Raw genomic sequence first — 21,882 nt, forward strand, 5'->3', positions numbered from 1 at the left:
ACCAGTCTGTCCTGGGATAGCCCTCACTCCAGGATGGTGACAAACACACAGGGACCAGTCTGTCCTGGGATAGCCCTCACTCCAGGGTGGTGACAAACACACAGGGACCAGTCTGTCCTGGGATAGCCCTCACTCCAGGGTGGTGACAAACACACAGGGACCAGTCTGTGGCTCTCCAGAGCTGGCCCTGCTGCAGCCCCAGGTGCTGGCCCTGCTGATGGATCCCTGCAGGGCTGCCCAGCTGAAAACCCACCAGGCTCCTCATGGCCTCGTGCCTCAGTGGGGACAGTGACAGAGCAGGCTGCCCTGGGGGGTGGGCATGGAGAAGGAGCATTCCACACGTGGTTCTCACCCCAAGGATCTTCTCCTTGGGTGCAGAGGTGCTGCCCATGGCCAGTCAGGCAGACTTGAGGAGGTTAAAAGCCCCTGAGCTCGGTGCTTGCTGTCCCAGGCACCTCCAAGTGTGATTTAAGGGCTGGTAGGAGTTTCTAAGAGCCAGGCAGGGACACCCTGCACTGCCCCAGGCTGCTCCAAGCCCCATCCAGCCTGGCCTTGGACACTTCCAGGGATCCAGGGATCCACAGTTTCTCTTTTTGGCATTGCCCCAGCCAATATCCAGGACCTCGCTAAGATCAAGCACTCAAAAAAACTTTTGCAATGAGAAAAGGAGACCTGGAGGAGGCTGTGGGGGGAAGAGGGACAGTGTCAGCCAGGTTAAAGACATCTGGAGAGAGCAGCTCCTGTCCATGCACCCCAAGGAGTGCCACTCACCCAGGGAATGCTGAGACCCCTCAGGGCAGGGTGGCCTTTCAGTGTGACAGTGTCACAGGAGCCTGTCAGGGCTCTCTGCCCACAGCCCTGAGGCTGTGCTGGGCTTGGTATTTGGCTCCTCATGTCTTACAGCAAGGGTTTCCCAAGGGTTTTCCAAAGCATTCCTATTCCAAGCCTGCTGTTGAAGTGCAGCCCATCCATCCCACTCCACTGGAACCTTCTCATTCCAGCTGCTGTCCCTGCCATGGGCCCAGCACCCACCTGGGCAATTTGGGCTTTGTGTCCCTCTAATCCAGAGGGTCGTGCTGCCCTGGACAGAGCCTGGGTTGCAGAAAATCCCCCACACTGCAAAATGAGCTTGGAGCATCTCAGAGGCCGGGGAGGGAGGCCAGCTAACCCAGGATAACCCCGGGGAGGCCAGCAGAGTGGAGGAGCAGAAAGGCCAAGGAGAGGGGGAGGCTGAGGGGCAGAGGTGGCCCTGGGGCCCTGTGACCCGGCTGTCCCTGGCAGAGGTGGCCCTGGGGCCCTGTGACCCGGCTGTCCCTGGCAGAGGTGGCACTGGGGCCCTGTGACCCGGCTGTCCCTGGCAGAGGTGGCACTGGGGCCCTGTGACCCGGCTGTCCCTGGCTCAGGCCGTGCTCTCCTGTGCCTGGGTGCAGGAGCTGTGCCGTGACTCATGCACACAGCCCTGCTCACTGCTCACTGCTCTGCCTGTAAATTTAGAAACTCTTGTGCAGAGCAATTTTGGGAGATGGCTCAATTCAGAAATACTTCTGCTGTTGTCAGATTTTATTTTTTTTTCCTTGGCTCCCCTTCCCCCTCCTCACCCCTTCTTCTCTCACTCTGTTTATTTTCTTTTTATTTCCCACTTCCTATGAATGAAACAACCCCCAGAATATCTCTTCAGACACACACCCGACCTTGTGTGCTGCCAGGGAAGGGCAGGTAAAGCCAAAGGTCCTGGCAGCTCTGTGTCATTGTGGTGGCCAGCACCTGGGCCAGCACAGTGGGAGGTGACAAGGACCTCATGGAGCATCCCTGCTCCAGCTGGGGATGCACAGGGTTGCTATGGCCTCACTCCCGGAGGGAGCACATTCCTCTGCTCTTCCCACACTGCCTGCTGGTGGAGTTGTGAGCCCCGAGCTCTGCTTTGGAGCTCCCCTGTGAGCCCAAAGCCAGGGGGTGCCCCCAGAGTGAGCCTGGCTGCTGTCGCTGTTCACAGGAGCTACAAGGTCCGGTTCAACAGCGTCTCCTCCTACTCGGACGCACGGAAATCCTCCAGCGATGGCCCTGACTCCAGGGACAACTTCGAGAGCACGGGGCCCCTGGCAAACGTCAGGTAAAGGGACAGAGCAGCAGCCGGTGCTGCACAGACCCCAGCTGGCCCTGAGGTGTTTGGGTGATGTGCAGACCCCCCCAGGCTGCTGTGGGTGGTGGTGGGACAGGAGGGGCCAGCTGTGCTCTGGCAAGCTTCAGAGCACCTTGCTCCTGACATGTTTCCATGAGACCTGGCTCTGAACTGAAATAATTCAGATCAATAGCTGCGATTTTTAAAACTTAATAGCTGTATCTAGATGAAGCTTTTGAACTTGACTTGCTACCCAGACATGTGGTCTCCAGTGCAGCACAAACTGCAAATTTTCACCAGAGCCACACATCAGCTGAATTCTGAGAATAAATTGTTCATGTAGTAAGTGAAAACAGCTGCATTGTGGTGAGTCACCCCACTGCACACTGGGGTTGAAAACTGCTCATCACCTCGTGTGTGCGAGAGAGTTGTGAGCCCTACAATTTAGGGAGCACATTAGTAAGCTCTGGTGTGTTCTGGTGGGATTACCTTCCCCCTGAGGGTCCCTCCCAGCTGAGCAGCCACAGCTGAGCCATTTTTGCACAGGTTCTCCGTGTTTGGGCTGGGCTCCAGGGCTTACCCCCACTTCTGCGCCTTCGCCCGCGCCGTGGACACGCTCCTGGAGGAGCTGGGGGGAGAGAGGATCCTCCGCATGGGAGAAGGGGATGAGCTCTGCGGACAGGAGGAATCCTTCAGGACCTGGGCCAAGAAGGTCTTCAAGGTAACCTGGGGCTGCAGGGAGGAGCAGGGGGGAGAAGGACAGAGCTTGGAGCTGGATCTGAACCCAGCCTCCCCTTCCTGGCACTGGGACACTCCAGGACGGCCCCAGCCCACAGTAAAGAGGGTGGAGCTGACCCTCCACTTTGTGCTGACCACCCAAAGCTCACCACTGTGTTGAGTCCCTGCATCATCCCAGATATGTGGGGAAGAGAGCCCCACGAGCCGTGCCCATGGGCACTGGTCCAGCCCCACCCTGCTGGGGGCTCCTCTCTCTGGGCTGGGCTGAGGGGTCAGCTGGGCCGGGCTGTGCTGGGCTGGACTGGGCTGGGCTGAGGGGATCAACTGGGCTGGGCTGTGCTGGGCTGAGGGGATCAGCTGGGCCGGGCTGTGCTGGGCTGTGCTGGGCTGGACTGGGCTGGACTGGGCTGGGCTGAGGGGATCAACTGGGCCAGGCTGGGCTGGGCTGGACTGGGCTGGGCTGAGGGGATCAGCTGGGCTGGGGCGGGCTGGACTGGGCTGAGGGGATCAGCTGGGCTGGGCTGGGCTGAGGGGATCAGCTGGGCCAGGCTGGGTTGGGCTGGCCTGGGCTGGGCTGAGGGGATCAACTGGGCTGGGCTGGGCTGGACTGGGCTGGGCTGAGGGGATCAACTGGGCCAGGCTGGGCCGGGCTGGGCCGGGCTGGGCTGAGGGCATCAGCTGGGCCGGGCCGGGCCGGACTGGGCCGGACTGGGCTGGGCTGAGGGGATCAGCTGGGCCAGGCTGGGCCGGCTGGGCTGGGCTGAGGGGATCAGCTGGGCTGGGGCGGGCTGGACTGGGCTGAGGGGATCAGCTGGGCTGGGCTGGGCTGAGGGGATCAACTGGGCTGGGCTAGGCTGGGCTGAGGGGATCAACTGGGCTGGGCTAGGCTGGGCTGAGGGGATCAGCTGGGCCGGGGGATACCTGAGGGCCTGGTGGGTGCTGCAGGCAGCGTGTGACGTGTTCTGTGTGGGGGACGATGTGAACATCGAGAAAGCCAACAACTCCCTGATCAGCAACGACCGCAGCTGGAAGAGGAGCAAGTTCCGCCTCACCTACGTGGCTGAGGCCCCGGAGCTCACACAAGGTACAGGCCTGGAGGGGTCTGCCTGTGGGGAACACGGACAACACACAGGGGCAGAGGGGCCAGACCCTGTTTTTTTGTCTCTGGTAAATCCCCAGCATTTCAGCCCTGCCTTTCCCCCCATCCCATGCCCAAGGAGCAGCCCCAGGCCCCTCAGGCCGGTCCTGTCTGTGTCTGTAACAGAGATGTTTGGACATGGTCTGCTGTCCCTCCTCCTGACCCCATTTTTTGAAACGAAGAGCTGGAAAATTTGGATCTTTCCAGGCATATTATGTCCAATGCTGCGTTGTGGAGCAAAGGCAGGTCCAGCCCATGGACACCTGGCCCCTCAGCACGGCTCCTGCAGTTCCTGCAGCACCAGCTCAGCTCTGCCCAAACCCAGGCGCTCTCCTGCCAGCCAGGTGGCACTGGCAGCGAGAGGAGCTGTGGGCAGTGTGAGGGCACAGCCCTGAGTGTCACAGGGCTGATTTTGGAGTCCTCCTGTGTCACTAAAAAAACATGCTTGGGTCACCCCTGGGGTTCCTGATCCCTTGGGCTCACAGGAGGGAGATCAAACGCCTGTGGTCAGCTCTGGTCTGAGGGGCTGAACCCACAATGATCCTACAGAAGCCTTGGCTGTGCTGAATCCCTTCCCTGACTCTTTTTCTCCTCAGGACTGTACAGCATCCACAAAAAACGTGTCTATGCAGCCCGGCTCCTGACACGCCAGAACCTGCAGAGCCCCAAGTCCAGGTAGGAGACACTGCTGGGAGCTGAACACACACCTGGGGCACCCAGAACAGTGCTGCAAACAGCCCTGCAGCCCTGTATGTCCGTGGAATCCACCTTTGTGCGGGCCCTGAGTCAGCCTGGAAGGCAGTGGAGGATGTTCCTGGCCTCCATGCACGGTGGAATTTCTGCTGGTGCCTCCCTCAGCCCATGGGATGGGGAGCTGGCTGGAGGGGCAGCAAAGGAAGGATAAAATTGCTGAGCAAGAGGTTCAATTGGTTTTCCCCTTTTAAAAAGTCCCTGAGGGTGAGTCAGGGTGTGCTGCACTGTCCCTTCTCCCTGTTGTGACCTTGGTGACACGGCCACCTCAGCTTGGACATGCCATCACCCCTGCCCAGCTCACCAGCAGCTCCTGAGGCCAGGGCTCAGCCTCTCCCTGAAGGATCTTTGGGGGCTTTCCCAAAGATCACCCCAAAGTCAGTGATTTTGGGGAAGGATCCCCCAAACCACTTTTTCCTGCTTTTGCTCCTTGCCCCGCAGCCGCCTGACGATTTTCCTGCGCCTGCACACCAACGGGCACCAGGAGCTGCAGTACCAGCCCGGGGACCACCTGGGCGTCTTCCCGGGCAACCATGAGGACTTGGTCAATGCCCTCATCGACAGGCTTGAGGATGCCCCTCCAACCAACCAGCTGGTGAAGGTGGAGCTGCTGGAGGAGAGGAGTACAGCTCTAGGTAACCAGGGAGCACAGGTGGCCTCTCTCCTCCTTTCCCTGAAGTTCTTGTAGCTCCTCAGGGAGGTGGGTGGCCCCAGGAAAATTATTTTCATCTCCCTGCTGTGCTTGTGTGGATTGAGAGCACCTCCTTCATCCCAGCTCTGCCCAGAGGCATTGCTTGTCTGCACTTGGGATGTGGGGCAAGGGTTTGAAGGGTGGGCAGGGCCCCGGGGAAGATTTCCATGATAAAACTAAAGGTGTTTATATTCCCTTAGAAAGAGCAATGTCTAGGACTGGGAAGAAGAGTTAAGGGATGTGGAGGGGCCGTCCCAACACTGGATTTCAGGGATTCCCTGACTCCCTGCGGGAGATGGAAAACCAGTGTCTCAGAGGGGGGTGAAAAGCAGGATTTGCCCACCTTGGCCCTGCTGCTCAGCTGATCCCAGGCTCGTGCTGGATTCCCTCCTGGCAGGTGTCATCAGTAACTGGACAGACGAGAACCGTGTCCCACCCTGCACCATCTTCCAGGCCTTCAAGTACTACCTGGACATCACCACCCCTCCCACCCCCCTGCTGCTGCAGCAGTTTGCTCTGCTGGCCACCAGTGACAAGGAGAAGAAACGCCTGCAGGTCCTCAGCAAGGTAAAGAGCCCAAGCCTCGGGTTCTGCAAGGCTGGGGGCAACCACAGCCCAGCCAGGGCACTTCCATCCCACACTGTGCTTAGGCTGAGTCTCCACCCCTGAGCAGGACTCAGGGTGCCTTCACTGCCACCCACTCCAGCTTTGCCACGGACCTCCTGGGATATCACCTAGAAAAGGTGGATCCTGCAGCTCTCTCCTCCCTCCCTCTTTCCCAGGGCTTGCAGGAGTACGAGGAGTGGAAGTGGTCCAAGAACCCCACGATTGTGGAGGTGCTGGAGGAGTTCCCCTCGGTGCAGATGCCCTCCACGCTGCTGCTGACCCAGCTGCCCCTCCTGCAGCCTCGCTACTACTCCATCAGCTCGTCCCCAGAGATGTACCCAGGGGAGGTGCACCTCACCGTGGCTGTGGTGTCCTACCGCACCCGAGGTACCGCCCCAGGGCTGGGCTCTGCGGGAAACACCGCACAGGGGCAGCCACACCAAACCTCTGCCAGGGAGATGTTCCTTTGAAGCCTGCTGCAAGAGTAGATTCCCCCAAACTACTGCTGTCCCATGTCATGGAGAGTGGCAGTGACACCAAGGTGACACTTCTGGGGTGGTGTCTCGGTTTAGAAGCCAGGTGTCTGCTAAGGAAGGCAGGAGCCTCCCTTGAAATGGAAAATGTAAACCCCCTCTGTCTGAATTACTATCATTTTGAAATAAGGGGCTCTCAGATATGGGAGTAGGAATAACAGGTCTTTAGTAGGGAAAAACAAAAATAAAATAAAAATGCAGTAATACAAAACAACCTTGCCAGAGTCAGAACAGGCCCTGACCCCCTGTGTGTCAGGGTGCTGACACAGTCCCATCCCAGGGGGGCTCAGGGTGGTGGCACAGTCCCATCCCAGGGGGGCTCAGGGTGGTGGCACAGTCCCATCCCAGGGGGGCTCAGGGTGGTGGCACAGTCCCATCCCAGGGGGGCTCAGGGTGGTGGCACAGTCCCATCCCAGGGGGGCTCAGGGTGGTGGCACAGTCCCATCCCAGGGGGGCTCAGGGTGGTGGCACAGTCCCATCCCAGGGGGGCTCAGGGTGGTGGCACAGTCCCATCCCAGGGGGGCTCAGGGTGGTGGCACAGTCCCTTCCCAGGGGGGCTCAGCCCTCCTGCACTGCCAGCTGTGGTTCTGCTGGAGCAGGGATCCTGCACAAGGCAAGAGTTTTCCTCTGCAGCTCCAGGGCTGCTGGAGATGGGCCTGCTCTCCCTCTGGGAATGCAGGGCAGCAGAAAGCTGCTCCTCTGGGAATGCAGTGGGCAAAGGCTGCTGGGCTGTTCCCAGGGCAGATTGGATCCAGGGAGGAATGCTTGGCTCCTCCTCTGGGCAGACATCTCCCCATGGGATGGTGGAATTTGATCAGCCCTGCAAGGACACTCAGTGGCCATGGACAGCAGAGATCTCCTGGAGGGGAGGGTTGGCTGTGGGAGAGATAAAGAAAAAACTGCCCCATGGACAGCAGAGAACTGCCCAGCTCTGACAGATGGGGACAGAACACACAGCCCCAGCTACACCTTTCAACCTGAGACAGGCAGGTCCATAACCCAAGCTCCATGTAGGATTATGTTTGCCCACCCCAAAATCCACATTCCCAGTGTGTAGCAGTGACACTGATGTGCCCAGGCATGGTTATGGTGTGGATGGACACAGCCCTGGTGCTCTGCAGGACACAGGGAGGACAGTGGAGCTGCCCTGGGGGGTTTGTATCTGGGAGCATCACAATGCTGCTCAGGCCAAAAAGGTCCAAAGGAGAGCTAGGTGCTCCCTAAGGATTGTGGAGGTCCAGCTCTGCCAAGTCTGGGTCCTGGGTAGGTCCACAGAGGGATCCAAGGCCCAAACTCTGCTAAATTCATGGAGAATGGATGCTGAGATATGAAATGTTTCAGGGAGGTGTTCATGCAGGATGTAGCAGGGAGGGTTTTAGGAAAGAAAACAGTGATGTGCCATGAACAGACCTCCTTCCCTCCCTTCCCAGATGGAGAGGGACCCATCCACCACGGAGTGTGTTCCTCGTGGCTCAGTCGGATCCAGACGGATGAAGTGGTGCCCTGCTTTGTGCGAGGGTGAGTGACCCACAGAGACCAGGCCTGAGGAGGAGGGTGTAAGACCCGTCCCAGGGTGAGCTCTCTGCCCTCAATTGTTGTCACAGCAGGAGAAAACAGAGCTGGTTTTGTGAGCAAATGGTTCCCCTTGGAGGGAAATTCTGCACAAAAAAGTCACATCCTAGGATTTCACCTCATTTTCTGCCCCTCATTCTCTGGGATCTGTCTCAGCTGACTGTGGGCAGAGGGAGCAGCCTGCTGGTGTTTAACTGGAGCTTTGATGTGTGCAGTGCCCCCGGGTTCCACCTGCCCCAGGACCCCCAGGTGCCCTGCATCCTCATCGGCCCCGGCACCGGCATCGCCCCTTTCCGCAGCTTCTGGCAGCAGCGGCTCTTCGACATCCAGCACAAAGGTGGGGCCACAGAGTTTGGGTGGGGCCATCCTCTTCCTCCCTTCACAGAGTTTGGGTGGGGCCATCCTTCCTCACCTCGCACATTTTGGGTAGAGCTGTCCCCTGTTTCGCCTCACACAGATTTTGGTTGGGGCCATCCTCTTCCTCACCTCACACGGATTTTGGGTAGGGTCGTCCTTCCTCACCTCACTTTTTGGGTGGAGCTGTCCTTCTTCACCTCACAGATTTTGGGCAGGACTGTCCCTTGCTTCACCTCACACAGATTTTGGGTAGGGTCATCCTTCCTCACCTCAGATTTTGGGTGCGGCCATCCTTCCTCACTTCACAGATTTTGGGTGGGGCCATCCTTCCTCACCTCACAGATTTTGGGTGGGGCCATCCTTCCTCACTTCACGGATTTTGGGTGGGACCATCCTCTTCCTCACCTCACACAGGTTTTGGGAACCCTTGGTTGGGGTATTGGGATGGGGGTCCCACCCTGCTGGGGGTGTCCCTGCAGATCTGCTGGCAGTCTGGAGGGAGGTGCTGATGGGAACTGGAGGTGGCTGGTGGGAATTGATGGCCCCTCGTGGGAACTGGAGGTGGCTGGTGGGAGCTGGTGGCCCCGGGCTGAGTGCTGTCCCCACGCTGTCCCCAGGGCTGAAGCCATGTCCCATGGTGCTGGTGTTTGGCTGCCGGCAGTCCAGGATTGACCACATCTACAAGGAGGAGACGCTGTTTGCCAAGAGCCAGGGTGTCTTCAGAGAACTGTACACGGCCTATTCCCGGGAACCCGACAGACCAAAGGTGGGCACGGCCTCAGGAAAGCTGCCCAGCCTCGTGCCCACGGGGGCCAGCAGGGCTGGGTCCCTGGCCAGTGGTGGCTCATCCCTGGGGCACAGAAATGGGCAGGGTTGTCCCTTCCCTGTGGACACCATTCCCAGGGTGTGTCCCCATCCCAGTGCCAGCTGGAATGCATGCCCAGGCTGCTCCTGCTGCTATCTAGGTGGGAGAGGAGGAGGGGAAAGGGGAATGGGAAAGGAAAATGGGGAGGGGAAAGGGAAAAGAGGAGGAAAGGAAAGGAAGGGAAAGGGAAAGGGAAAAGGAAAGGGAAAAGGGGAAAAGGATGTCACCCACTGGGGTGGCCTAGAGCCAGTGCAAATACCTGCTCCAAAATCCCACTGGGACTGAACAGGCTTGGCAGTGGAAGAGATGGTGCAGGTGTGCCCGTGCAAGAGCAGAAGGACACTTTGCTGCTGTCCCCACCTCTTTTTTGTCACTGTGGGTGCTGCAAGGCACAGCTGTGTCCCCCAAAGAGGGGTCACCCCTCAGTGCTGCCCCCAGGGCAGAACAAGCCCGAGTTAATCCCAGCTCCCTGCTCCTCCTCCTTGTCCCTCAGAAATACGTGCAGGACGTGTTACAGGAGCAGCTGGCCCAGACCGTGTTCAAAGCACTGAAGGAGCAGGGAGGCCACATCTACGTCTGCGGGGATGTCACCATGGCCGGGGACGTCCTCAAGGCCGTGCAGCTCATCGTGAGGCAGCAGGGCCAGCTGTCAGCAGAGGAGGCAGGAGCCTTCCTCAGCAAGCTGCGGGTGAGTGGTGTCCGCAGCGTGCCACCGCCACCCATGCGTGCCACCACTGCCACTCCTGCCAGGGGCACTGCACCTGCTGCCTGCCCCCCCTGTGCCCAGGGAGGGTCGGCAGGGGGGCATTCCAAAGGTGTCTATGTGCAGGGAGGTCACCTGGCACCTGTCACTGGTGACAGTGCTTTTGGGCACCCCTGGCAGGGCCTGTTGGCCATACATCAAAAAATGGATTTATCAGGGCGTTTTGTGGGTCCCTGCTGCAAATCTCCCTGTTTGAGACAGATGATGCAGCTGAAGATTAAATGAGCTCAGTTTGGGACACAGACCCATGGGTGGATGCTGGAAGAGCTCTGCTTCTCCTCAGGAGGATAACTCAGCATGATTCCTGTGGAATTTCCCCTTCTGAACCGTGTCCCCACCTCCACCCAGGCCCCATCCAAGGGCTGTCCACAGACTGTGCCCCTGCCAGCCAGGAATTTCCAGCAGCTGAGTGGGTCTGATGCCCAGAACAGCCCCACTGTGCCCAAGGTGTGACCTCGGGAAGGTCACTCCACCCTCTGTCCCCTCGTGACAAACCCCAAACCCTCTCGTGTGCTTTTGCTGCCTCCCCACCACGCAGGATTTTGCTGGGGCTGTCCCTGAGCATTCACAAATGCCCTTTTCCCCCTGCCACCCTCCCTCCCAGGATGACAGCCGGTACCACGAGGATATTTTTGGAGTCACCCTGCGCACGTACGAGGTGACAAACCGCCTTAGATCCGAGTCCATCGCCTTCATCGAGGAGAGCAAAAAAGACACGGATGAGTGAGTCCACACCTTTGTTTTAACCCCTGCAGCCACCTGGTGGGCTGGGAAAGGATGGGGAAGGAAGGATGGGGAAGGAAGCTCTGGCTTTTGTGCACACCTTGAAGCAGAGGCTGAGGAAGGCACTGATTTTTGCTCTGGAAGCCCAGCAGTGCCTCTGGAATAGCTGACACCTCTCTAGGATAACCCCCCCAGCTTCCCAATTTATTGCACTGATCTGCTCAGACCTGACAATGCCATCCAAAGGAAGATGGTCCTGCCTGCTGCCTGCTTCCAGGCTGGCAAAACCCACAGGAAGGGGTGGCTCTCCCCAGCTGCAGGGGAGCCTGGCTGGCTCCAGGTGTTCAGCTCTCCATGTCCCTTGAGGAAAGATCCAGAGATTTTTCTCCCTGCTGTTGCGAAAACAACCAGAGGGAAAAAAAAAAAAAAAAAGAAAAAAAGAAATTTTGACATTTGCCATGTTTGTTTCTGCTCTACCAAGTCCTGCCATTTGCTCAGCTTGGTCATGGTGAGATTTTCCCTGGCTGAGCAGAAGGATTATTTAGGATAAAGGCTGGGCAGCTGCATGGATCGTGCTCCTTATGCTGGCCCTTGGTGGCCTGGGGTGAAACTCCTTCCCTGTGTAGTGCCTGGAGTGGGTTTCCCCACATCCCTGAGGCTTGGCAGGAATTTTTCTCCAAAAAATCACATACTCTGGGGTCTGGACTCTACCAGAGTGCCTCAGTTTCCCACCTGTGGATAGGGATGAAGGTCACCTTCCTGCCCACCCCAGCCAGCTCTGTAAACTCCTGCCCACAACACGGAAAGGCCAGGTCGGGATGATCCCGGTGCTCCTCCCTGCTCCCTCTAAGGCCAGCCTTTCTCCCCTTTCCCTTGCAGGGTTTTCTGCTCCTAACTGGACCCTTCGCCCCCAGGGGATGCCAAACCAGTCCCAGCACCTGCTGCCCCCTCCAGCTGGAGGGCACTGGGTTTTGTATTTCACGGACACGGTGGCTCCTTTCCCAGGGGAACTGCCCATGAAAAGCACTCTGTCTCTCATCCTGTTCTTGTGTCCTGATGATGATGATGATGATGACTTTTATTTCCTTTCCTTCCTCCTTCTCTTGCTCTTGTCCTGTGGCCATTTCTTTTCACCTCCTTCCCCTTCCCTGGATTTCCCCACTGGAGTTAGATGGCTTTATAACCTGCAGTGGCTCTTTTCAGAATTCCACACTTCCCCTCCTTCCCGTGAGGGCATTTTGCAGCTGCATGAAATCACCACCTTTGTGCTCATTTGTGGGAGTTCCTAGAGTTGAGCAGAGGTGGCAGGGGCTGGGCAATGGCGAGGTCTTGTTGCTTGTCCAGAGCTGGGGTTTGTTCCTGACAGGTTCTCTCTTTCCCCAGCTCGGGGCTTGGCTGAATCCTTGTGCTTTCATGGCTTTTCTCTGGATTTGGACAAACCTGGGCATATGCCCGAGGCTGGGGGCAGCTGATGTGCAATTCCTTTGGATTTTATTCATCCCCAAGCAGCCTGGGTACAGCTGTGTGGTTTTTGGTCTGATTTATGTGTCACGATTGCTCCTAAACAGGCCCTGCTCTGTCTCTCTTCTCCTGCTCTCTTTTCCTGCTCCCTGTGAGCCTCTCCTTTTGCTCACTCCCAGCTTTTGCTGGCATGGAAGTTCTCCCACAAACTCTGAGCACACAGGCTGATGTGCAGGCCAAGGAAAAGCTGCTGGCAGTGACTTCTCCAGGGGGGTTTTCCAGGGAATATTTGATCTGCAGCCACGCTGAGGGCTTGGCTGTTCCCAGAGCTCTGCATGCCCTGATCCCTCTCCCAGGTGAGCCTGGAAAGCCACGAGAATGGGACAGAAGCAGCTCCCAGCTGGGAGCAAAGGCAGCACTTGGAGGGGGAATGAGGCTCCAGGTCTTTGGTGAGGATGTGCCAACGGAGGAATCATGAAATCCCAGAGCCAGCAGCACTTAGCACATCTCATGAGCACTTCTGGGACAGCAGACCCCAGCCCTTTCCACATTTTAGGGAGCAGAAAGTGCCACCGTGGAGCCACCTGCCTGCCAAGAGAGATGTGTGAGGCATTTTGGGGGTGAGGCCCCTCTGTGCCACCTGCCAGTGGCACGAGCTGTCTCAGCCAGGACAGCTCCTGTGAGAAGGGAGGTGAGATCAGCTGCAAAGGTGCTGGGCTCTGACACGCTCACACCTCAGCCCTGCTGCAAGAGCCTGGCCCCAAAAGCAATTTAACACAACCACAGCAAGGTTGGAGGAAACAGAAAGCCTCTAACAGAGAAAAGCTGTCTGCAAGGGAAAGCAAACGTGACCTTGTGTGTCCTTCCTGCTGCTGCACCCTGGAGAATCACAGAACATTCTGAACTGGAAGGGACGACCCACAGGAATCCAGCCCAGCTCCTGGGTGAATGGCCCATCCAGGGATTGAACCTTGGCGTGTTTTGGCTCTGCCCATCCCAGGTTTGTCCTCCCTCACTGCCACCACAAGGACAGCAAGACATGACTGCAGCTCTTGCTGGAGGCAGGGATGCAGGGTTGGCATCTTGAGGTGGCAGCTGCTGATCCTCCCCTCCTGCCCTGCTGTGCCCAGCTGTGCATGGATATCCTGGATGGAGCCGAGCTCCTGAACTGCTGACAACACAGGGATTGCCCAGGAGGTTTCACAGGGCTCAGATCACCTGCCCTGAGCTAAAGGCAGCACAGAATGAGCTGCAGGAGCTCTGCTGCTCTCCCAGCCCATGGAGCAAGCCCCACTGTCCCAGGCTGTGCTGTTATTCCCACCCTCAGCCAGGATCTCCTGCCACATCTCCGTGGGCAGTGACACCTTCTGCAGCTTCGACTCCCTGAATCCCTGAAGAATCTCCAGCCCAAAACCCAGGAGCAAGAGGGCTCCAGGCGCCGGCAGAATTTGAGATCCAGGTCTGCTGGTGCCAGCTGAGCATCCAACACGGGATAAAACGAATAAATGCTGCCACGGTGTGGCCAGAGCTGAGCCGGCAGGGCTGGGACACACGGCCGGCTGTGTGGCACTGCCTCGGCACTTGGTGGCCCGGAGGGGAAAGCTGGAGAGCACGGAGGAAAGGACAGCCCACCCCAATGCCGGGGCAGGCAGTGGGGTGGGAGGGCTGGGCCCCTTGGCTTGGGGTGTGTGAGCTTGGGACAGGTCCTGTCTGGGAGAAAACTCCCTCTTCTCCAGAGCTGGGAACTCGCAGCAAGCTTGGCCTTGACCCCCATCCTGGGGCTGCAGAAACAAAGCTAAAATCAGAGAGGAAATCAGAAGGAAAATCAGACTCGTCCTCTTCTTTTGGGAAATTCTGGCTCCTGCTTTGTGCTTTTGGTCCTCCTTTAGAAGAAGGGAAGGTGCAATCTGATGAGGAGGAGGAGGTAATGCCCGAAGAAACATCTCTCTGTCCTCTTCCCAGCTCCCAGCGTGGTGCTGGCAAGGTTTCCCTCCTGTCCTGCCTCCTGCCTGCCCTGCTGTACCACCTCCCACCTGCAGCCCGTGCCTGAGCTGGATTATCTTGCTTTTAGTGCATCCCAAAGCTCATCAGCTCCATCTCCCCTCCCAGGGCAGCCAGCAGGGCAGCACAGCCCTCCTGCCAGGGCTCTGCAGAGGGTCTGGGCCAGGCAGGCAGAGCTCAGCAAACGCCTGAGCCCTTGGAGGGGAACTGCTGTTTTAGGGCTCCTTGCCTGGACCTGGAGCAGAAATCCCCTCCCTGGCATGAAGGTCCATGAGGTTAAACCCCCCCAGGGCTCTGAGCTGCCTCTGCTCCTGCTGGCTCCTCACAAGCTGCACCACTGGGAATTTTGATTCACTCTTTGCTGTTGAGTCAGTCTCAGACGTCTGAACTGCTCCCCTTCATCCCCTTCACCTGCAGGGGCTTCACACTCCCCTCGAGCTCCATTTTCTCCCATAGCAACAGGGGAAAGAAACTTGTGGATGTGCTTTATTATTCCTGAAATGTGGCTCTTCCAGCCTGGCCTCTGCTCATCTCCCTGTGGCCTTTCTGATGTGCAGGTGAAGCCACAAAATCTCTGCTATGAACACAGAGGGAGGTGAGTCTGCCCCAGCCCGGGGCCTTGAGCTGCTCCAGGGGTCAAACACACGGGGGTTGTGCCTCTGGGGCACTCAGGTGACAAATCTGTCCCCTCTGGGTGCCTGCTGCCCACCCCCTGTGCTGGACCCAGCCAGCTCTCCCAAGGATCTCCACCACCTCCACCACCCCAGTTTGGAGCAGCTCTGCTCCTTTTCACTCTCCAGGTGTTTAAGAGTCTCTTCTCTGAACAGGAGGTTTGATTTTCAAGACACTACAAAGTGGGGTTTTGTGCAAAGATTTCACATCCTAGTTCTTTCAAGTGTCCACAAAGAGTCATCATATGGATTTGAAAACCCAGGGGGAAAGGTTCTGTGTTTTCCCACCCTGCTGTGTCCACCAGCAGGGAAAAACCACTCAGTGCACGGGTATCCAGTGCTGTGCTCTTGGTGATTTGCAAGGTTTCCTCTCCTGGGAAAGGCTGCCTGGGAGTTTATTGTTCTTCTGTTTGTGAGAGACAAGGGCAAAACAATGAGACAACAGCAAAACAATGAGACATCTGCCACCAGGAGTGGCCTCACAGAGCTGTCACCTCCACATCGTGGCCTGAGCTTGTTGCTCGAGAGGAACTGAGCCAAACTGGCCAGAGAATGGGATCTGGCTCTGGGCTGTCCCTGTCCCCTCTGTGCCTGTGTGTCCCCAGGGGGGGCAGGGACTGTGTGCACCCCCTGGGCACGGGGATCTGTGGGATCTGAGGTGTCTGTGCACAGCCAGCAGTCCTGCAGCTGTGTCCTGGCCAGGAGCCACATCCTGCAGGGAGGCTGTGGGAACAGAGGGGACAGTGCCCCCGTGTCCAGCCTTGGCTGTTCCTTCCCTGGAGTGTGTGATTCCTCTGCCCCATCCTGGCTGTTCCCTGGGGATCCCTCCCTTGGCAGCCCTGCCTGCCCAGCTGGGGGCACAGGGACTCCCACCAGTGCCTTGTGCTGGGCAGGGAGCACAGCACTGCTCCTGCCTTGGGCTCCTTTTCCCCCTGGGATAACTGGGAGCAGAACAGGGGAACTGTTCACCCCAGTGTGAGCTGGGGTTCCACAGGGGGATGGAGCTGGGGGAGGTCACAGGTGGGTGCAGGCTGGGGCTGGGAACTCTCCCACACCCTGCAGACCCCGTTCTGGTCAGACTGGGGGAGAGGCCGTGGTTGTGCTCACAGCCTCATGGACTTGCACCAAGCCCAAGCCAAAGCTGCTGCCTCCTGACTTCTAACCACTGAAGCCATTCCATTGCCCCCTGAGGGTTCCCACCATTTTTTGGAAGGATGATTTTATGCTCAGAACTCGATTCTGTTCTTGCTTTCACCAGGGACTCGTTCTCAGCTTCAGAACTGCTCTGATAACTCTGCAGTTGCGTTGACAGTTCCAGAGGGGAGCACAGTCCCTTCACACAACAGATGGAGACACATTTTCAGGACCATTCAACTTTGCTGCAACTCCCTGTTTGTTATAACAATTCCTTCTGCTGTAACAGGGAGAGCAGAATTTGGCCAGTGCTCTTGAAAAACCTGTAATCCTGAACTTGGATAAAATCAGCCGGGAATCCAAGTCCTCCCAGATCCAAATTGCCTTCCACACCTGCTGGCTTCAGTGGCACTGGGGATTTTGGCAGCTTGCACAGCAGCAGCAGCAGCAGCAATTTCAGAATATTTTTGCGTGTGTCAATCTGTGCTTGCACGTGCCTGCAATGCATGGCTCCAGCAATCCCTGGGAAATCTCCCCCTTCCTGGGAAAATCCCAGCTCCAGCTTCTTCCATGTGGCCATGTGTGCTCAGCAGGGAGTCAGGGGAGAGGGAGAAAGCTGCTGCTTTAAAGCACTTGGTTCCAGAGGTGAAACAGAATGTAGGAGAGGTGAAAACCAGCTTGGTTTAGCCCAGGGAAACTCGTGGCATATCCAAGCATTGCCATGCAGATCCACTTTTTTTTTTTTTTTTCCTGCTGGGAAAATGAAGCAGACTGGCAATCCCTGGCCTCCACCCCTGCAGATGTTCAGCTGTGATGGAAATTTGAGCCCTGGAATCACAGGAATAAAACCCCGAGAGGTTGTGAGCTCAGAGCTGAGCAGAGGCAGCACCTCACTGCCAGGGCTGCTGCTCTCCTGCCTCACTCATCCACGTCCTGCCTGGCCAGATTTTGGGGAGGGAGGAAGCACCTCAGAGTGAGCAAATCAAACCTGTGAGGCTGGCCCTGAGAATTCCTGCTTTACCAGGAGCCTACAGGCTGAAGTTTTGCAGCTATTCCTCATTGCAGTGGAGAGGAATTGGGCAAGACTCTTGTATCCAAAGCTGTTCTGGAGCTGTGGGAAAGCAAGAACTGGGATGCAGGGGATGCAGGACAGCTCTCTGCAGGGCTGGTGTAGGAATCTGGGAGGGAAAATCACCAGGCAAAGTATTTTCCTTCCAGGGGCATCCTTAATACCTGGAAAATTGAAAGGCTAAATACTGGAAAAGTTGGTCTAAGAGAGGAGCTAATTCAGGGCTCCTTTTGGCTGCTTTGTTTTCCTGTGTTGGTTTTGGGGTGGGGAAAGCAAACAGAGAGCAAACAGCCAGTGCATCAAATTTGGATTAAATCAAACTTTTTGTTCCTACAATAACTGCTGGCGGAGATTTTTAAAATTTATCAAGGGCAACAAAACCAGCCTTAATTAACTGAGACATTAATGCTCCTTGCTTCTGAGCCTGCTTTTGTGTTCTCCTCTCCCTGTGATTGTGGCATGGAGCCCTGTCTTAACAAAAGCCACTTCCCAGCAGCCCAGAGGATGCTCAGGAACGGGGATGGGGTTGGAGAATCTCCCTGCGAGTGAGATTCAGTGCAAAATCCCTGCTTTGCTAAAACCCTACCAGATAGGCAAATCCCCACAATTCCCAAGGTTGAATTCCCATGCTCTGCTGCCTCGAAATGCCTTTAAAAACCCCAGGCTGTGTGTGCTTTGTGAGCAGTGTGCAGCTTTTCCAGAGTGCACACGCAATTCCCCAGGCAGAGGATGAGCAGAGCACGGTGACTTCCAACTGGGACTCGTCGCTTTTTCGATTGCACAGAGTTAAAAACACCACTTCTGCCAGCTGCCCGGGGAAATTGATATTCAGTGCCAATTAATTTTTGTAATAGGAGCAGGGATTTATCCCCTTGGCTCCCCCAGGCACCTTCAGTCTCAGACTCAAAGGTTGGCTTGGAGTCTTTCATTTTCCAGTGGCCTTTTCCTGAAGAGCAGCGGTGCCACGGCGAGGACGGGGACTGGGCTGGGGAAGGTGGCAGCTTTGGGGCAGGGAACTCCCAGATTTTCCATTGTAAACCCTTCAGATGTGGGTAAATCCTGCTGGGCTGGCTGGGGCTCCCAGCCCTGGCTGCTCCCTGCTCCCCTCACACCCTGAGGTCACTGTGCCTTCATCCGCTCGAGGAAACGATGCCAAGATTTGAGCCTGGCACTCTCACTTTGCATCCCGTCCCCCAGGTGTGTGTGGGGCAGGGGGAGCTCCTTTTGCAGCTGTTTTTTGTGTGATCCCAGGGTAGGTTTGTGCAGGGGTGGGGTGACCTGAGCTGTGTGTGATCATACCAGTGCTTTAAGCAGCCAGAAACGTGGTTCTTCCCCTACCTCCGAGCTCTCAATGCTGCTAAAATCTCTGCCATTCGTCCCCCGTGCTCCAGCCCCTCTCTCAGACTGGCTCTGGCTCTGTTTGCAAGATATCCACGTTGTTCTGAAGCATGCACCTCTCTGTATAGTCCCAATCTTCTGATTTTATGGAATACTTATGCCTGTTTGCATTACGGTCAAAATAAAAAAGCGAACTCAAAGCTGGCAGTTCTTCTCTCCTCTCTGGGCTTTTAACACCAGAAGGTGCTCGAGGTCTCTGCCAGTGCCTTGGCCTCGCTCTGCTCTGCCACCTGTAATGCCAGGGTGCCACAAATAGCAGTGACAACCAGCAGCACCCCTCCACCTGCCAGACACACACGGTGCCTCGTGAGGTGGCCTGAGTCACAGCACTCGTGTGTGAAAAACACCTTCAGTCTCCTGGGAGCACCCAAAAAGTTTAACAGAGGACAGTAGGAGACAAGGAGCACAGAGCAAAGGTTCTTATGGCCGGGTGCACCTTGGCACTCAGCTGAGAGCACCCTGTTATCCTCGGGGTACCCCTTACATACCTTTAATTACATCAGCCTGGTGCATATTCATAGACCCTCACGCATAGTAAAGTTTTCCCAAACTAGTTTATATATTCCAAGAACTGTTTAGCCTGGCTCCTCCTTGGATCCACCTTTTTGGAGCGTGCACATTCCTTGGTTGTGGTTTTAAACTTTTGATCACCACCAGTTTTTGTGGTTTGCTCCTCACTGCCTTCAGAGGGTGAGTGGTGATAACTGGAATATCAATAGCAGGGCCCTCATCCTGTGTTCACTGGGTGTTATCCCATCCCAGCAGGCATTTTAACACAGCACACTGATTTCAGCTATTGCACTGAGCCTAATGAACACCAGGAATAAAAACTAAACCCTTACAACAAAGTTACTTTAGCACCACACATTTTAAAATTTGTGAAAAGCCAATATTATAATATGGATCCATAGCACACAGATCCTGTCATTTACCCTCTGTCCTCGGGGGAAATGCCACAGGGCTGGCTGTGTGCAATCCAGGGTGAATTCTGGAGCCTTGGCAACACAGCAAAGCAGTGCAGGCAGGAGCTGAGGGGCCTGGAAATGAGGAAGAAATGAGGAAGAAATGAGGAAGCAGCCAGGGCAATGAGGCAGAAACATGGACGTGGCTTTTCCCATGGGAAAATGATCTTCCCATGTAAAGGAAAAGGGGCTTATTAAAAAAGAGATTTTTTTACATAGGCAAGGAGTGGTTTCCCACTGGCAGAGAGCTGGGTTAGGTGGGACAGGGGGCAGGAATTGTACCCTGGGAGGGTGGGCAGGCCCTGGCACAGGGTGTTGGTACTCATTGATCCCCTTCAGGTATTCCTACCTATTGATGAGGTTCCCTCTGTGCACCCCTTTAGGTACTGACACACATTGATAAACCTCCTTTTGGTACCTCCTCTGAGATATTTTTACACATTGATGTGTTCCCTCTTGCACCCCTTTTAGGCACTGATATGTTAGAACCTTAGTGCTGAGAATTTGAGATTTTCTCTGCTGCCAGGCACTCACCCTCAAGAGAACACTGCATTTGACCTAAGGCCGTGGAGAAGGCTTCCAAAATGGAATGACAAAACTGAGATGATGGGTGTGGAGTTTGAATAGAAGTGTGTGGAAAACTTGAGAGTTTACAGCTTTAGAATATTTATATATATATATATACACATATATATATAACAAGATAGAGGTTTTAGGGTGGAAGCTAGTCCTTCTTCTTTATCTTCTTCACAAATTTAAGTAGTATTGCACAATGAGATTTAAAAGTCCACATTACACAGCACAGGTAATTAGTTCTTAAGTTAAAAATAAAAATAATTGAAGTGTCATTTCTTAATTAGACAGTTTATCCTTAAGAGACCTTATACACATTGATAAGTCTCCTTTTGGTATATTTTGAGATATTTTTACACATTGATACGTTCCTTCTGTGCACGTCTTTTAGGTATTGATACATATTGATAAGGTCCCCTTTGGGCTCCCCCTTTCAGATATTGATACCCATTGATAAGGTTCACCTATTGGCACCCCCTTTTCAATATTGATACACATTGATGAGACCCCCTTTCTGCCCCCCCCTTTCCAATACTGATACATTTTGTAAGTCCCCTTTGGGCACCCCATTTTCACTATTCATACACATTGAAGAGGCCCCTTTTTGGCACCCTTTTTTCGCTATTGATACATATTGATAGGGCTCCTTTTTGGAATTTCCTTTCTGATATTGATGCACCTTGATAGATACCCCTGTGCACCCTGTTTTCAATATTGATACACATTGATGAGACCCCCTTTCTGCCCCCCCCTTTCCAATACTGACACATTTTGGTAAGTCCCCTTTGAACACCCCCCTTCTGATATTGATACACATTGACAGATCCCCCTGTGCACCCCATTTTTGATACACACATTGATGAGATATCCCTTTCTGATATTGATCACACTCACACAGCCCCTTTTTGGCACTCTGTTCCCAATACTGACACACATTGATGAGATCCCTTTTTGGCCCCTGTTTCTGATATTGATCCCATTGATGAGGTCCCTTTTTGGCACTCCCTTTCTGATATTGATAAACATTGATGAGGTCCCTTTTTGGCCCCTGTTTCTGATACTGATCACACTCATACAGTCTCTTTTTGGCACTCTGTTCCCAATACTGATACACATTGATGAGATCCCTTTTTGGCCCCCTGCCTCCAATATTGATCATACTGATGTGGTCCTTTTTTGGCACTCCATTTCCAGTACTGACCACATTGATGAGGTCCATTTTTGGCACCCCCTTTCCAATATTGATCCCGTTGATCCAGTCCCTTTTTGGCCCCCATTTCCGATATTGATCACATCTACCTGGTCCCTTTTTGGCACTCCATTTCCAATATTGATCACCCCAATGCGGTCCCTTTTTTGCCACTCCTTTCCCAATCCTGATCACACTGATTCAGTCCCTTTCTAGCCCCTGTTTCCAATATTGATCACACCGATGAAGACCCCTTTTTGGCACTCTGTTTCCAATACTGATCACCCCGATGCGATCCCTCTGTGCCCGCCGTTGCCGGTACTGACAGCCCCCCGTTCCCTTTCCGCCCCCGGTGCCCTTTCTGTCCCCCGTTCCCTTTCCGCCCCCGGTGCCCTTTCTGTCCCCCGGTGCCCTTTCTGTCCCCCGTTCCCTTCCCGCCCCCGGTGCCCTTTCTGTCCCCCGTTCCCTTTCCGTCCCCGCCGTTCCCGTCACTTGTCAGACGCTCCCTTGCCCGCTCTGCGCTCGGCCCCGCGGCCGCACTTGGCGGACGCTCCCCGGGCCGCCCCTCC

At 55.6% G+C, this 21,882-nt stretch overlaps 1 protein-coding gene across 1 annotated transcript in view; it reads left to right on the top strand.

Moving 5' to 3' along the window:
• The window catches only part of NOS1 (nitric oxide synthase 1), an 83,945-nt gene extending 65,217 nt beyond the window's left edge, over positions 1-18,728 (top strand). The window contains exons 17-29 of the mRNA XM_050980664.1: positions 1,994-2,110; positions 2,666-2,840; positions 3,803-3,941; positions 4,592-4,670; positions 5,187-5,380; positions 5,834-6,003; positions 6,219-6,429; positions 8,006-8,093; positions 8,363-8,484; positions 9,122-9,270; positions 9,863-10,057; positions 10,737-10,855; positions 11,735-18,728. Coding sequence (XP_050836621.1) covers positions 1,994-2,110; positions 2,666-2,840; positions 3,803-3,941; positions 4,592-4,670; positions 5,187-5,380; positions 5,834-6,003; positions 6,219-6,429; positions 8,006-8,093; positions 8,363-8,484; positions 9,122-9,270; positions 9,863-10,057; positions 10,737-10,855; positions 11,735-11,750 — 1,774 coding nt within the window. The 3' untranslated portion in view covers positions 11,751-18,728. The remainder of the gene's footprint in view (positions 1-1,993; positions 2,111-2,665; positions 2,841-3,802; positions 3,942-4,591; positions 4,671-5,186; positions 5,381-5,833; positions 6,004-6,218; positions 6,430-8,005; positions 8,094-8,362; positions 8,485-9,121; positions 9,271-9,862; positions 10,058-10,736; positions 10,856-11,734) is intronic.
• The last annotated feature ends 3,154 nt before the right edge of the window (positions 18,729-21,882 follow it).

This window comes from Serinus canaria, chromosome 15 (genome assembly GCF_022539315.1).
Source record: "Serinus canaria isolate serCan28SL12 chromosome 15, serCan2020, whole genome shotgun sequence".
Taxonomy (NCBI): domain Eukaryota; kingdom Metazoa; phylum Chordata; class Aves; order Passeriformes; family Fringillidae; genus Serinus; species Serinus canaria.